Source organism: Oryzias melastigma, linkage group LG18, assembly GCF_002922805.2.
Source record: "Oryzias melastigma strain HK-1 linkage group LG18, ASM292280v2, whole genome shotgun sequence".
Taxonomy (NCBI): Eukaryota; Metazoa; Chordata; class Actinopteri; order Beloniformes; family Adrianichthyidae; genus Oryzias; species Oryzias melastigma.
Window position 1 is genome coordinate 18,236,455 of NC_050529.1, and position 13,572 is coordinate 18,250,026.

The 13,572-nt window shown below is 39.5% G+C and overlaps 2 protein-coding genes across 2 annotated transcripts in view; one reads left to right on the forward strand and one right to left on the reverse strand.

The window, feature by feature from the left end:
- sf3b2 (splicing factor 3b, subunit 2) overlaps nucleotides 1–7,382 on the reverse strand; it is a 12,547-nt gene extending 5,165 nt beyond the window's left edge. Inside the window, exons 1-16 of the mRNA XM_024288359.2 lie at nucleotides 7,202–7,382; nucleotides 6,726–6,772; nucleotides 6,265–6,483; nucleotides 6,029–6,064; nucleotides 5,860–5,932; nucleotides 5,625–5,725; nucleotides 5,423–5,531; nucleotides 4,587–4,672; nucleotides 4,276–4,488; nucleotides 4,079–4,204; nucleotides 3,923–4,003; nucleotides 3,614–3,841; nucleotides 3,388–3,537; nucleotides 3,205–3,294; nucleotides 635–742; nucleotides 418–525 (exon numbers count right to left, since the gene is read on the reverse strand). Coding sequence (XP_024144127.1) covers nucleotides 418–525; nucleotides 635–742; nucleotides 3,205–3,294; nucleotides 3,388–3,537; nucleotides 3,614–3,841; nucleotides 3,923–4,003; nucleotides 4,079–4,204; nucleotides 4,276–4,488; nucleotides 4,587–4,672; nucleotides 5,423–5,531; nucleotides 5,625–5,725; nucleotides 5,860–5,932; nucleotides 6,029–6,064; nucleotides 6,265–6,483; nucleotides 6,726–6,772; nucleotides 7,202–7,325 — 1,899 coding nt within the window. The 5' untranslated portion in view covers nucleotides 7,326–7,382. The remainder of the gene's footprint in view (nucleotides 1–417; nucleotides 526–634; nucleotides 743–3,204; nucleotides 3,295–3,387; nucleotides 3,538–3,613; nucleotides 3,842–3,922; nucleotides 4,004–4,078; nucleotides 4,205–4,275; nucleotides 4,489–4,586; nucleotides 4,673–5,422; nucleotides 5,532–5,624; nucleotides 5,726–5,859; nucleotides 5,933–6,028; nucleotides 6,065–6,264; nucleotides 6,484–6,725; nucleotides 6,773–7,201) is intronic.
- A 1,096-nt stretch (nucleotides 7,383–8,478) lies between these two features.
- Nucleotides 8,479–13,572, forward strand: part of capn1 (calpain 1) — a 32,867-nt gene continuing 27,773 nt past the window's right edge. The window contains exon 1 of the mRNA XM_024288354.2: nucleotides 8,479–8,585. The gene's annotated coding sequence lies outside the window, so the exon portion shown is untranslated. The remainder of the gene's footprint in view (nucleotides 8,586–13,572) is intronic.

The following is a 13,572-nucleotide window of genomic DNA, read 5'->3' on the forward strand; positions in this document are numbered from 1 at the left end:
AAAAAAAAAAAAAAAAAAAAAAACACCTCAGGAAATATAATTGTCACTCTAAAATTGTGGAATGAATCGGAATTTTAAGTTTACAAACTAAAACAATATGCTCCCAGAAAAAGGTTTTATTTTGTGGATGAGAAAAATAATATTTAGGTTTAATCAGGATGAAAATAATGAAGAATTTATGTATTTTATATTAAGCATATTTTAAAACAATAAAATGTAGAGAAAATATCAAGTTTGTTTCCTACTGATCCGATAATGCCACATCTGAGTGTGTTTTTAGACCATTTTACATGCAACAATGAAATATTTTTGAATTCTTTGATGCTTTTGTCTCCAAAAGTTTTTGTTTTTTTTAATGATTTCTTTAAAAATTTTCAAAATAAAAGCAAAACCACACAGCTCTGTTCAAGTTCTGACCTGGAAGTCTGCAGAGTTGGTTCCAAACACGTCACCATAGAGGGGCTTTCCCATCTCGTCCACGGGCGGCTTTCCCCAACCACCAGCATGATAACCAAAAGTACAATTCTGACGAGCAGAGCAGAAGAAAGCAGCACAGATTTCAGAACGACGAAGCAAAAAAAAAAAAAAATTCATTTGCATTTTCTTTTATTTAAATGTGCATAAAGTTTTGTACCTCTGGGATGGGCGAGTTGAGTCCTGGGATTTTGAGATTGGGGTAGGAAGGAGGAGGTCCGTACCTCTGCATGGCAATCAACCAGGGAGGAGGCACCTTGTGGGCATTCTGGCAAAAGAAGAGGACATTTCAGAGGATCCCGGAACAGAAACTAACTCAGCTTTAAGGGGGATCAGCATCGCTCAATGGGGTTTTTTGCCGCAACATTTACTCAAAAAAGTAATTTAGAAGATCCAGTTTGAACATTTTTTTCCATAATACTTTGGTGTGGCCCAGAAATATGTTCCAACATCCTCCTTTGTTTCCATGGAAAAAGAAAATGAAGGCAAAATATTACAAAAGCAGGATGTGGAACACGTGAACACATAACTGTACGGCTGCTCCTTGACCTGAAAGACTTAACCAGCCTGGAACTGGAGTTCACGGTCGGTCAGTCTGTATGGATGTTGGAGAGTAATGCATTTCAGATGTCCTTGAATGACCTCCACAGGCTGACAGGACAGCTGGAATGAGATCACCTCTGCCTGCAGCTACAATCCACTCAATTAGCTTTCATCAAACAGGGACAGGAAACAATCTTTCAAAGGCAAGAAAATCAGTCCGCGGTCTGGATTTCCAGCTACTATGACAACAAAAGAATAACTCACTTAAAAAAAAAAAAAAAATCTATAATTTTGCTAAATTGGATTCCAATCAGTTCCAAAAATCTCACAACAAAAATAACTCAGAGCTCGGGGGCAGACAGCCAGATGAGGCTCGTTTTCATTTTCAGTGAAGAGGCTCCATGTGTGACATCGTACCCAAAATTGAAAAGAAATATTTCCAGGAAAATAGATGGGAACTTTTTTTTTTTCCCAGAAGCTCAGAGTGTGGGAGGAATAACAACAAGCAGCTGAGAGGAAAGAAAGCTGTCAGTGTTTCTCTGTGACACACAATAATGTCTGAGGGCTCCATATGTCCGACATTTGAGGTAAAACTCCTTGTTTCTGGACTTTATCACTAAATGAATATTTACAGGATGCACTGATTACACTATCAAGTCTGTGCACAATTTACAGTGAGAACAGAAGGACAGAAAGGATCTTTGAACAACTATTTTCTAACTCAGCTCCTCATCAGGGGAGTCAGTCAACAAAAATAGATGAAAAGTTCAATAAATTCAAAGCTCTCATACTTGCAGATGAAAACAAGCCTTAATCTGACTTGTGTATCTTCACAGACGATTAAACAACCAAAAAAAGGACGATACAATCAAAAAATTATAGTTGATGGTTTAGGACTGAGAATCACGTTAGATCCTTGTTTGGCGTATAGTTAATTTTCCATCAATTTTGATTTTGATACTTAAAATCAAACGTTATCAGCGAGTTAGTAAACAGGGATGTCCTGATCCGATCATGTGATCGGAAATCCCAAGGTTTCAGATCCCAATCAGGTTTCGTATATTTATTTTGATCAGCGCTATATATTTCAAGCTTGTTATTACAGATGAATACTCTACTAGAAGTCTATATTTCATGAACAGATCACAGCATTTTATTGCTGTAAAGCACAGCAGAGAGCTAGTTTGAGCAGGAGGAAAACACTGCAACTATTTGAGAAACTTCACAAAATATTCAGCCCTCCAGATCATTATATTTTATTGTTATTAATGGCCCGATGGTATCTTGCTCTTATTTTTAACTTGTATAATTTTGACAAAATATATTTTTATGGAGAGTAAAATATTGAAATTTATTTAAGGTTTAAGTTGATTTATTCTTGAATAATATTCTTGCCTGTTTTTATTCATAGTTAAAAATGTTAAAAAGCTACATTTTTAAAGCTTAAAAATTTAGTTTTAGTGTGTTCAGTAAATGTTTATCCTTTTCGGCCCGTGACCTAAGATGTGTTTTGGATTTTGGCTCCCTGTGTGATTAAGTTTGACACCCCTGGTCTACAAAGTGCAAGCTGTGGGAGAAAAAAATAAAAAAAAAAAAAGTCTCAAAAACAGCCAAAACTAATAAATGGTTGCATTGATATGAACTGGTTATGAATCCTCAAATTCATGCAACAAAACTATCGTTGAAAGACAATCATCCTTATTTTTTACGATTTGTTTCAAGGTGCTATGAATCCCAAACGATCAAAAATGTTCAATACTCTTCAAGCTAAAGTCATCAGGCTTTTTTTCATGACTAATTATCACATATTTTTACAAGTTAAATATTATTTTTAGTTTATAATTTTTGCTGAATTGTTCAAGCTACTTCACAGAAGTGTTCAATGTTAAAACAAGGTTATTAAAATAAAAATTAGGGACAATCAAGAACTATTTATTAAATGTCTTCAGATTGGGACTTTGTTTTGGTAGATTGAGGCATCTATAGTAAAACATATATTTTTAATATATATATATATATAAAAACATCTTGTCCTAAATTCTTAATGCTATAGAAAATAATGGACTGATACTCTGGTTTCATGCTGACAGTTTAAACTGTGCTGCATTACTGCAGACATTTGGGTAATTTTCTAGATCTGCTTCCACATTATAAATATTTCGTTCCCAGAGAGTCATTGGAGCTTACAGGTCCGACTGGCATTCCCAGAGCAATGCGCAGCTCATCCGACAGGTCTCCAGGCTTCTTCTCCTTCAGACGGGTTTCAAACTCCTTACCCTGCAGCAGAACAACAGAACACGGCAAATTAGCCAAAACCAAAGCGCTCCTGCAGATTAAATGTGTGAATAAAAGTGAGGGGGGATGCTGCACCTCATAGTAAAGGTCTCCGTGGATGGTGAGTTTAGGTTTGATCTGCCACTTAAAGAAAGCATCATGCAGCTTCTGGTAGTCGATGTCGATCTTTCCCATTTTAGGGCGAACCTTCTCCCTCATTTTGGTCTTCATCGTTTTAGCATCCTCCTGTACAGATCATCGCACAGCATTATAATAAACTATTTCAAAAGCTTCCCAAAGACGTTACCATCTGAATCCGTACCTTCTCCTGTAGAGCCTCCCTCATCTCCTGGATTCCCGTCCTCCTGATGAACTCCGGCAGCTGAAACGGGGGCTTCTCGATACCCCTCTTGCCCTGCAGGTACTTCCTCTTGAAGCACCAGTGGCGAGGCACCGGGACCGTGTTCCTGGTGGCCTTCAGGTGGACCAGCAGCTTGGGCTCCTGCGCAGTCACGTCGTGCATCTCCACGACGTCTGGACGAGCCACCAGCTGGAGAACGTCGAGAAAAGAGAGAGATTTTAGCAAAAAAACAACACTAGGGTGCGACAGCAGAGACACTTTGGTTTGTACCTGTTTAAGTTCAGCCACAGTGAGCCGGTTCATCCGCCGCAGCTTCTTCTTGGACAGTTTTGGAACGTCTTGTTTGGCTTCCTGTACACCCGAAACATTTTGTATTGATCTCAAAGTGTTTTTAATCTCAGAGTTTCCAAAGAAAGTGAAGCATACCTCATCGCTATCATCGCTGTCCTTCCTCTCCAGCTCAAAGCCTTTCTTCCTCATCATACCGATAGGCTCCATTTTTTCAGCCTTCTCTGGCTCTTTGTCTTTCTCTTTTTTCACATCATCAGTTAACTAAAACATCAAAACAATGTCAAGCAAAGCAGTGGCAGGACTTAAATCTGTAATGTGTTAGTTTAATCCACCTTAAAAGCCTCAAAAATCCTCTTGAAGAAGATGTAGTTGGGGTCGTAGATCTCCAGGTCCTCCGTGACGTACTCGATCTCCACCTCCGCCTCCTTCTCCTTGTCCTTCTGCTTGGCGCTGCCCTCCTTTGTCTGCTGCTCCGCCTGCTCCTTCTTCTCCTGCGCTCGCTTCTTCTTGCTCTTCTTTTTCCTGTTCCTGCGCTTGCGATTTTTCTAAAAAGAAATACATACATTTTTAAAAAAACAAGCTGTAAAAATTCCACTAAACTCTACAGTTGGTAGTAAATATTGTTGCATTGAACGACCCGTACATCTTTTTTGGACATCGGGCCGTCTTCGTCGTCGTCAGACATCACTGCTGCAGAGGAGTTTGCTGCATCTGCGTCGTCGACATCATCTAAAAGAAAGAATCAGGAGGTAAAAATGAGGTTCCTTTCCCCAGACGTTCCTCCATATAACAGCAAAACCCTTCATCGTTTTGATGGTTGTCTCCAGATTAAAGCTTATTTTAGGGCTGTCATTTTATCGCGTCAATCAGGATTAATTAATTAATTACAGGCATTTTAGCGCGTCATTTTTTTAAGTTGCATTAATCTGACTTCAGTTTTATTACACTGATCTCACAGCTGCACCACAGGACGCCTGAGGGAGTTAGTACATATTAGCGTGTTAATTATGTTCAATTAATTACGCGTTAACGCGTCAATATTCACACCCTAATATAAAGTTTGAGGTATTTTTTTGTTTTGCTTAGGAAAGTCTTCCAAGCCAACATTTTTTGTTTTATTTTGATCTCTTACTGTACTACAATGTCACAAATTTAAAAAAAATACCTCAAAACTAAGCTTTTGACAACAATTATTAGGCTAAAAATATTGCGATTAAAATCAATTAATTAGATTAAATAATTACAGATCCTGATTAAATAATCGCACAAAAAAATTAATCGCATGACAGTACTAGTTAATTTTAAATTTGATTTTCTAATCAGTACAACTACAACATAACGATCAGGTCTAATCTATTTGACTTAAATTTAGATTCAAGTTTTACCCTAAAAAAAGTGATGTTTTAGTGGCCGTAGCTCACCACAGTAAAATAGAAGGTAAACAATTTGAGTATTTTTTTTTATTTTAAAAAGTCTAACCTGCTGGATCGATAAGCTGCTCCTGCCTGATCTCCTTCAGCTGAAGGATCTTCTCCAGAGCCTGTGGGATCTTGGGCCCGCCAACACTAACCTCCTCGCTCTGCCAGATCTGCAAGAAGAGAGCTCAGCTTTAGATCAAAAAAGGTAAAAAAAAAAAAAAATTCTTGCCCAGTTCAAATAGTATCAGAAAGGAGAAATGTACTTCTCGGTTATCTTCTCCCGGAGGAGGTGGCACCTTCTGTTTATGAGACGGCAACAAGGTGACACCGGGAGGTAACGGCCCATGAGGATCCAAAATTGAAACTTTGGTAATGTGAAAGAAACAAATTTGTGATGGAAAATGCAAAAAAAATGTTAGCTAGCAACACAGTTGAAAACAGAGACTTTTTCCTCATGACAAACATTTTGTTACTTGTGTTTCAGGAGATTCCACACACCTCTTACAGCAGAAATAGGCGGCTGCATCTTTGCCATTTCGTGCTGGCGTTCCTGTTCTAGCAGCACGGCAGCCTGAAGAAGACATGAATGACAGAAAACCCAATAAGAGCAAAGAAAATAAATACCTTCTTTAGTCTAAAGAACAGCCAGATTTGGTTAAGACCATACCCGTTGCTGCTGCTCCAGAAGGTCATGCTCGTCCCCCTGTTTTAGCCACACACAAAAAGAGACCAACGTTTAGCAAATTTGACTGTTTAGGTCAAAGATCTGACATGAAAGTGCTGGATTTACTTAAATACATCGAACATTTTTTTTAATCTTATTTATTTGGCAACTTTGCTTTGCTTCCACAATACTAGGAGACTAAAGTGTCAAATGCACGTTGGTCGATTCTGCCGTCCCACCTGATGCTTGGCTTCCTGCTGTAACATGATGGCGGCTCTCTGCTGAACCATCTTGAGTTGATCATCCTGCGTGAGACCAGGAGGCGGCATGTTTGGGTGCTCCATTCCCATGTGCATGCCAGAGGGAGGAGCTCCGGGGGGCATCATCGCTGGGATCATACCCATACCCGGGGGCATGGGCGGCATGGGCATCGGGGGCATAGGAGGAATACTCGGCACCTGAGGGAGTGAAATTTGAATATTTGTTTATTTTGTACTATTTATTTGATATAATTTTCGTATCTGACGCATTAAAAAAATACCTAAATATGTTAGACTAATAATCTGGGTTATAAATGAAGAAATTTAACTATTTTTAAAACTGTCAAAAAACAATCAAAAATGAAACAGAAGCACAGAAAGTTGCATCTGTTAGGATGTAATGTATAAATCTTTAAAGTTAAGAACAAAGAGGAGCTTACCTGCATCATGTATCCCTTCACTCTGTCAATGAGTTCCTCTCTGGAGCCTAAAAAAAAGAGAAGCCCGACTATAAGCTTTAGTTATAATAATGGTCCATCTTTTTGAAATTATTTATCAAAGTAAATCAGTGTAATGTGCCACAAAAACCCAAATATAGATCAAATTAGCTTAACATTACCAAGACGGGTTTACAATGAAACTATAGGTGGAGCTAAAATTAAGCTAGGCACTTTCTCTGAAATCATCAAAACAGTTCATTGTTACGTCTGGTGCTCCATCTGTGTGATACTAGAGAAAATTAATGTTTTTATAATTCTTGCAGGAAACACTTAACCGAGTCAAACCAAACTGCGGACCTATTTGAGCCCATTATGACGGAGGTTCGACGATTCTGTGCTCCAAGCTAACGCTAGCCATAAGCTAGCATCAAAACAACGCGCGTCGTTTTTTTTTACCCTGCGGGGGGTTTTCTCACCCATTGTTGGAGCTCCTAGCTCCGCCAGCTTCCCCTGAAGCTCTGGGACGCTCCATGAGTTTAATGCTGCGATTGCACCACCTAAATCGTTCGGGTCCGTGCCCGGCGGTCCGTCAGATGCCATGTTGTGCTGTGGATCAACGTCGGTAGTAGATCAACTCGCGCGAGAGAAAAACGAGAACAAGAAGAAAAACAAGGCATTGTGGGAAAAACGCAATGGTCTTCGGGATATGAAGTTAAATACATTTCTTTTCATTTTTCTTCAATATTCGTCTCTGGGTGGCACTGTTGGCTCGTTAACAGTTCGGGGTAAGATTTCTGAAAAGAACTATATGTGAAGAATATTAAAAAGTTGTTACATTGCTGCTACAACGACAACAAAAATAAACAAAAACAGCAACAATTACTACTAAATTAGTATTAGTACTGTTTGCTACTATTTTTACTATTACTATTACTAGTGCTACTATAACACTACCACAACTACTACTGCTTTGACAACAACTACTATTCCGACTATTACTACTACTACTACTGGTACTACTACAACTTCTTACTACTATTATTACTGTTGCTGCTACAAAAACTACTTCTACTGGTACTACTATTACTAATAGTATTACTACTACTATTATCACTATTGCTTCTATAATAACTACTTCTACTGGTACTACTACTACTGTTATTTACTATTACTAATAGTATAACTACTGCTACTACTACTACTAGTATTTCTATTGCTTCTACAATAACTACTTCGACTGGTACTACTGCTGCTACTTGATCGGGAGATTGCAGGTTCAGTTCCCTCCTTGCCCTATGTTTCAAAGTGTCCTTGGGCAAGACACCCCACATTGCTCTTGGTGGTTTTAGGTTATGCTAGTATTTGGCAGCAGTTCTTCTATCAATGTGTGATTGTTTGTCCATGGGTGACTGTGACTCTAAAGCACTTTAGGCCTTCTAGGAAGGTAGTAAAGTGCATTTACTAGCATCCTGTTTGAACATTTCCTAAACATGATGCTGTATTAGATGGCTTAAAGGGTCTTAACAGAGTTCCTTGAAGATATACATTTGTGAAAAAAAGTTGAAGGAAAAAAAGATAACTCTTCAAGTCAGACCTTTAAAATATCTATCAACGCTTGTGCTTCCACTTCTTTGTTTGAACTGCCTGACTTGTGCAGACTTAAGGCCCTCCTCCAGCAGTTTTATGACCAGAGGGTGTTGCGCATGCGCATAGCGGAGGGGGCGCGCTCCGGCGGATCAGAGGCAGCAGGGCGTTTCTAAATCAGTGAGCAACGAGCTGCATAAAAACATGTAAAGGACTACAGGAGCTCCAGACGCCAACTGAATGTCAGCAATTGCACTTTAACGAAACAAAAGGCAAGTATGTCATTCATTTTCTCCAAAAGTACAATTTGTGTTTTGCGTAAAGGTTGCGCGTAAATCCAAAAATAATTCGACACCTTTGTTCGGACTTTTATAGTTGGCACTTGGATTCTGAAAACTCACGCAAAGTCATAAAAACATTTTAGTTTCCGAGTTGTCCTTCAGACATATTTACATGATTTTTGCGTTTCTTCGGAGATTTGTGGTCGTCCAGCTGTTGGCTCGGATCATCTCGAGGAAGTTTTAGTTTGACACATTATTGAGGAGGCCACACCTTCTCTCCGGAATGGCTGTTATCTGTGAGAAACACACGTCCGATTAAAAGTTTGGCGCGTGCAATATGTTGAATGAATATTGACGTTAAAAAAATAAATACAAAGTTTGTGCGTAAAACCGGTTTTAATATCCTGGTTTTCATTTGAATCCCTCAAACCATCTCCTCCTCCTGCTGCTGGGATGTGCAGATCTGCAGATCTATTTCTCCCAGCGGTTTAAAGCAGACACTTTCGGTATTTATTTCCCTTTGGTCCATGTCTGGAACATGAACCCGGCGCGCAGAAATAGGCCTGCAGAATTAAAGCGTACTTATAGCATAATCATGACAGTCATGGTCACTGTCAGCATGCTGCGCCTCCAAGTTAGATACAGGACAACATTCTGACAGTGTAGGCTCAGAAATGCCAAAATGAGTGGCTCCTGCAGTCTTTAAGTTTCCAGAGTGTCCTTCTTTTCTGCTCCCCCCCTAATCTCAGAGAATGATGGCACGCATGTTTTACAATTTTGGCTCATTGACAGGATCTTTAGAGCTGAGTCAACTTGAAGGCCATCTTGCATGCACTCATTTTCTGCAGGACTGGAGGGATTCCTTTTCCTCACTACTGTCCATAGATGGATCACTTCATTTTGGGTGTTTTTAGCACATTCTTGTAGCATTTTTCTAAAATTTGAGGCCATATATGTATAAAATTCAGCACAAATTTGAATTACTGAGTTTTTATTCATGTTGTTGTGAGTGACTGTAAGATGGCACAGGGGTCCTCAAACTTTCTCTTGCGAGGGCCACATTACCGTTTCCTTCTCTGATGTCAGTTTGTAGTCTAACAGACAAAGTGTAACAATTACAGTGTACTGTGTCAAAACAATTATAGTTTTCCAGAAAGCGATACATAGCTACATTTAAAATAATTAATTTCTGTAATCTTTACAGAGAAAAATAATACTAAAACCTTAAAGTAGTTTATTCTCTCCCATCATAGTTCAGACTGCTGAACAGTGGAACAAGAAAACTACGTTTTATGTGGGTTAAAAAAATAAATAATCATGTGTCTCTTTGGCGGGCCAAACTTGGAAGTGGGCCGGATCCGGCCCGTGGGCCGTAGTTTCCGTATCACTGAACTAGCGGGAGAGAGTATAAGCAAAGGTATGATGGGATTTCAACTGAGGCTTACTTCCGCACCAACACCACAAAGTACCTACATACTGATCATACATGGTACGTTCAAGAACGCATATCTAGTTGGTGGTGTTCAAACTGGACCAGCACCGGACAAGCAGGGGGTAGCATCTTCTTTTATTGCTATTTTTTTTTTTGTTTTGTTGTTTACCTTTTATTAGCCCTTGGCCGCCACCCACAATTTGTAGAGGATCAGTGTACAAAGTCCAAAGCGGTGCAAATCCCGTAAACAGGGCCGGCTCTGGGCATAGGCGACCTAGCCAGTCGCCTAGGATGCCATCAGCTGGAGGGGGCGACAAATTGCAGTCATTTTTTTTCTAACAGTTTTACAGTTTTATAGTTTGTTTTATTTACAGTTTAACACACCACTAATTTCATGTAAAATGTTAAAAAGGGTAATAATTCAAAAGTTTGACATAATCAAAATCGCATTTCGCCTAGGGCCTGCAAAATTTGCTCCAAGCTTTTTCTTTCGCAGCTTCATTCCGATATATGAAAGACTTGAAGTTATAGAATCCCAGCTAGACAGAAAAGGCAAATATTAGTGTCTCCTTTGTGATCCTGTTTACAATGGTTGGTACTGAAGTGTTTTGAAAACGAATTTACCCACACGTCGCTACCAAATTTCAAGTCCCTGATTGGTCAAAGTTCAGCGTTGTCACGATTTGGCGTCAAGTAGTTCTACTGGTTGAACTTTTTGATGAATCAAAAGACCACTGGGAAGACTTTTAGAATAAATCCAAAGATGATCAGAGTGGGTTTTCAATCTTTGACCTGAAATTTTGACATTATTTCTGAACTAATAATACATTTTTTTCCCCAATGAGTACCTGAGAGTGAGTTCGGACATCAGGAAATTGCATCCTCAGTAGTCAGACCTGTAAAGATCCTGGTTAATTTTTGGAGGCTTTTACTGGGAGATTCTCATGACTGATGTTGTGGCTTCAACAAGAGCAGTTTTAAGAGCTCGTCTATCTCCTTTACTACTTTTGCAGTTTGACCTCAAACAGGAAGTGATGCGTTTCCTTTTTCAGTCAGCAATAGCTGAGCGTCATAGTCGATTTAATACACTTCCCAAGTGCCGTGCTGCCACCCAAACTCATGACACGATGACCCCAGGGGTTTCACATCAAATAAGTGTTTTTCAAATACACTTTTTGTTAATTTGAACGATAAAGAATTTACTTTGATCAGTTTAAATGTTCTGCTGAATGCATTCGCTCCTTATGGGTTTGCATGTTTTTCCCTATTCATGTAAAGCTATTATTTGCTGTCCTTTTAGGGCTGTTGTTGTTTACATCACTGATTTGCTACATTAGCAGCAGTCTCTCCTCTTAGACTCCATTCTCTCTGCTGTGGACTCCAGCTCCCCTCCCATGTATGAATGTGTTGTCTGCTGCGTGTCGATTCTCGTGAGTTTCTGCATCTGCACTGAGCCGGAGCATCTGTGTGTCTGTGTGTGTTTCCTCGTGTGACATCAAATTTTCATCGCAGTCAGACTGAAATCATGTTGGGCAGAGTTCACCCTGATAACGCACAGCAAGGATAAAACGAGCGCCTGACGGGGCTTTAGTAGAACATGTCATCGTCTGTTTTTGTTTGCGGTGAAGCCTTCAGCCTCAGTTTGCTTCGCGCTGTTCCTTTTTGACTCTAAAGAAAGTGACTCAAAAGTCAAGCATAGAGAGGCAGCAGAACTGAATCCAAAATATGACTGTGTTTTGAAGTTACAACTGGGATGCACCCTGGTGTAGCGTTTAGCACTCTCGGCTCACAATGAGAAGGTCCTGGTTCAAATCCTGGCTAGTGTGAGGTTGGCAGGATCTCCATGGCCCAATCTGAATTCTCCCCTTAGCCCTTCCCCTCAATTTGAAGTGGCAGTTTAAGCGCTAGTGTGTCCGGGATTATTATTTTTTAAATTTCACCCTCCAAACGGAGGGGTCCGAAGACCTCAATTGCGAGGGTAAACCGTGTTGCGCTGAGAAGAGCTTTTCTTCACATGGGTGCTCTTTGAAGCACAGTTTACATTTGCATTTTTGTCATAAAACCGCTGTTATGTATATTCAAGCGCTGGAAGCCTGCGCTAATGCTAGCAGACCGGCGATCAAGTCCGAAATTTTAGACACTATTTTTTTCTAACCCTCTGTTTAGAGGGCCAAATTCGAATTCGGATTGGGCCAAAAACATGCATCTTTGCTCAATTGATGTCCCAGATGTGTGTGGTTGCAATAAACTGGTGAATGACTCATCCAGGGGTACCCAACAGTGATCGGGATAGGCTCCAGCAACCCCAACATTGATTAAGCAAGTTTGGAAAATGGATGGATGGATAAATGATCAAGTCACAACTTTTTTTTTTAAGTCTCTTTTTAGTGTCTTTGTTGTTGTTTATTTTTGGCCTAAACCACCAGTGTATTATTTTCAAGTAAGTCTGTGAAACCTCAAGCTGAGTTTTATGTTCCCCATACACTAGAAAAGGAGTTGGTGTTGACATCACTCTCATGTGCAAAGCTCTGTTCAATGACTTTTGCTGACGCACAACAATGCAAAATCCACATGCTTAAAGCTCTGTCATTTTATCAGGAATGGCAGAACTGATGCAATGACACTTGTTCACTATGTGTCACCTCTGACTGTTGTGGCTTGTTTAATGTCGACTTGAGCCAGGGATCGAGTCCAAAGGTTTTACATTTGAGTCAACCACGTGATAATCACCCAAAGAGTCGCAGAATGCTGAAGAAAAATCTTTACCAGAAAAAGAAACATAAATTCAGCATGAATCCATAAAGACGGCGTCCTCTGCACCCATTTTCATTGAAATGCAAGGTTTATAGAAAACTAACGGTTCTGAGTTTCTAGACTCAAATGAAGTTGAGTGCAACTTCTCAATCGTACAAAATGTTCTGGCTCTTCTGATCAGAGAAACCTTGATTCTCATAGGATTCTGACTGGTCCAAAAATGGATCACATTGACTTGGATTTTCCACAGAGATTAGTAATGGTCAAGAATTCTCCCACCCGCTCACCCATGAGTCTGGTACCTTACCTAATAGGGTTGCAATGATACCTAGTAACGATTCATATGCTTGATGATACGAGTCAATAATGGTTCATTTTGAACAATCTGATTCACGGACTTAGAATGGATCTAGGAGATCTTTAGCCAAAAATTCAACCGGTGTGACTCGAAGATAAATAGCTGGTATCGAGTTTTCCAGATTCCTTGTATTTCTTCGAAAATAATCACAAATAAGTTAAATATGTGTAATTCAAACTAACAAATCAAAAAGAATAAATGTCAAATCCATTGACATTTTAGTTTCATAAAATTCAGCCCACTGTTGTTTTTCCACATCAAAAATACATAGAAGGTTATCAGAACATTCTACCACACTGTCTTTAGTAAATTCAGTGTTTCCACTCATTGGACTATAATGATGGTTTAATAAGTTTTGGCTGCCATCACACGTGTGTTGTTCATAAAGGGGCTACAAAAAATCGATACAATGAAATATCGCGATACTTGTATCGTATT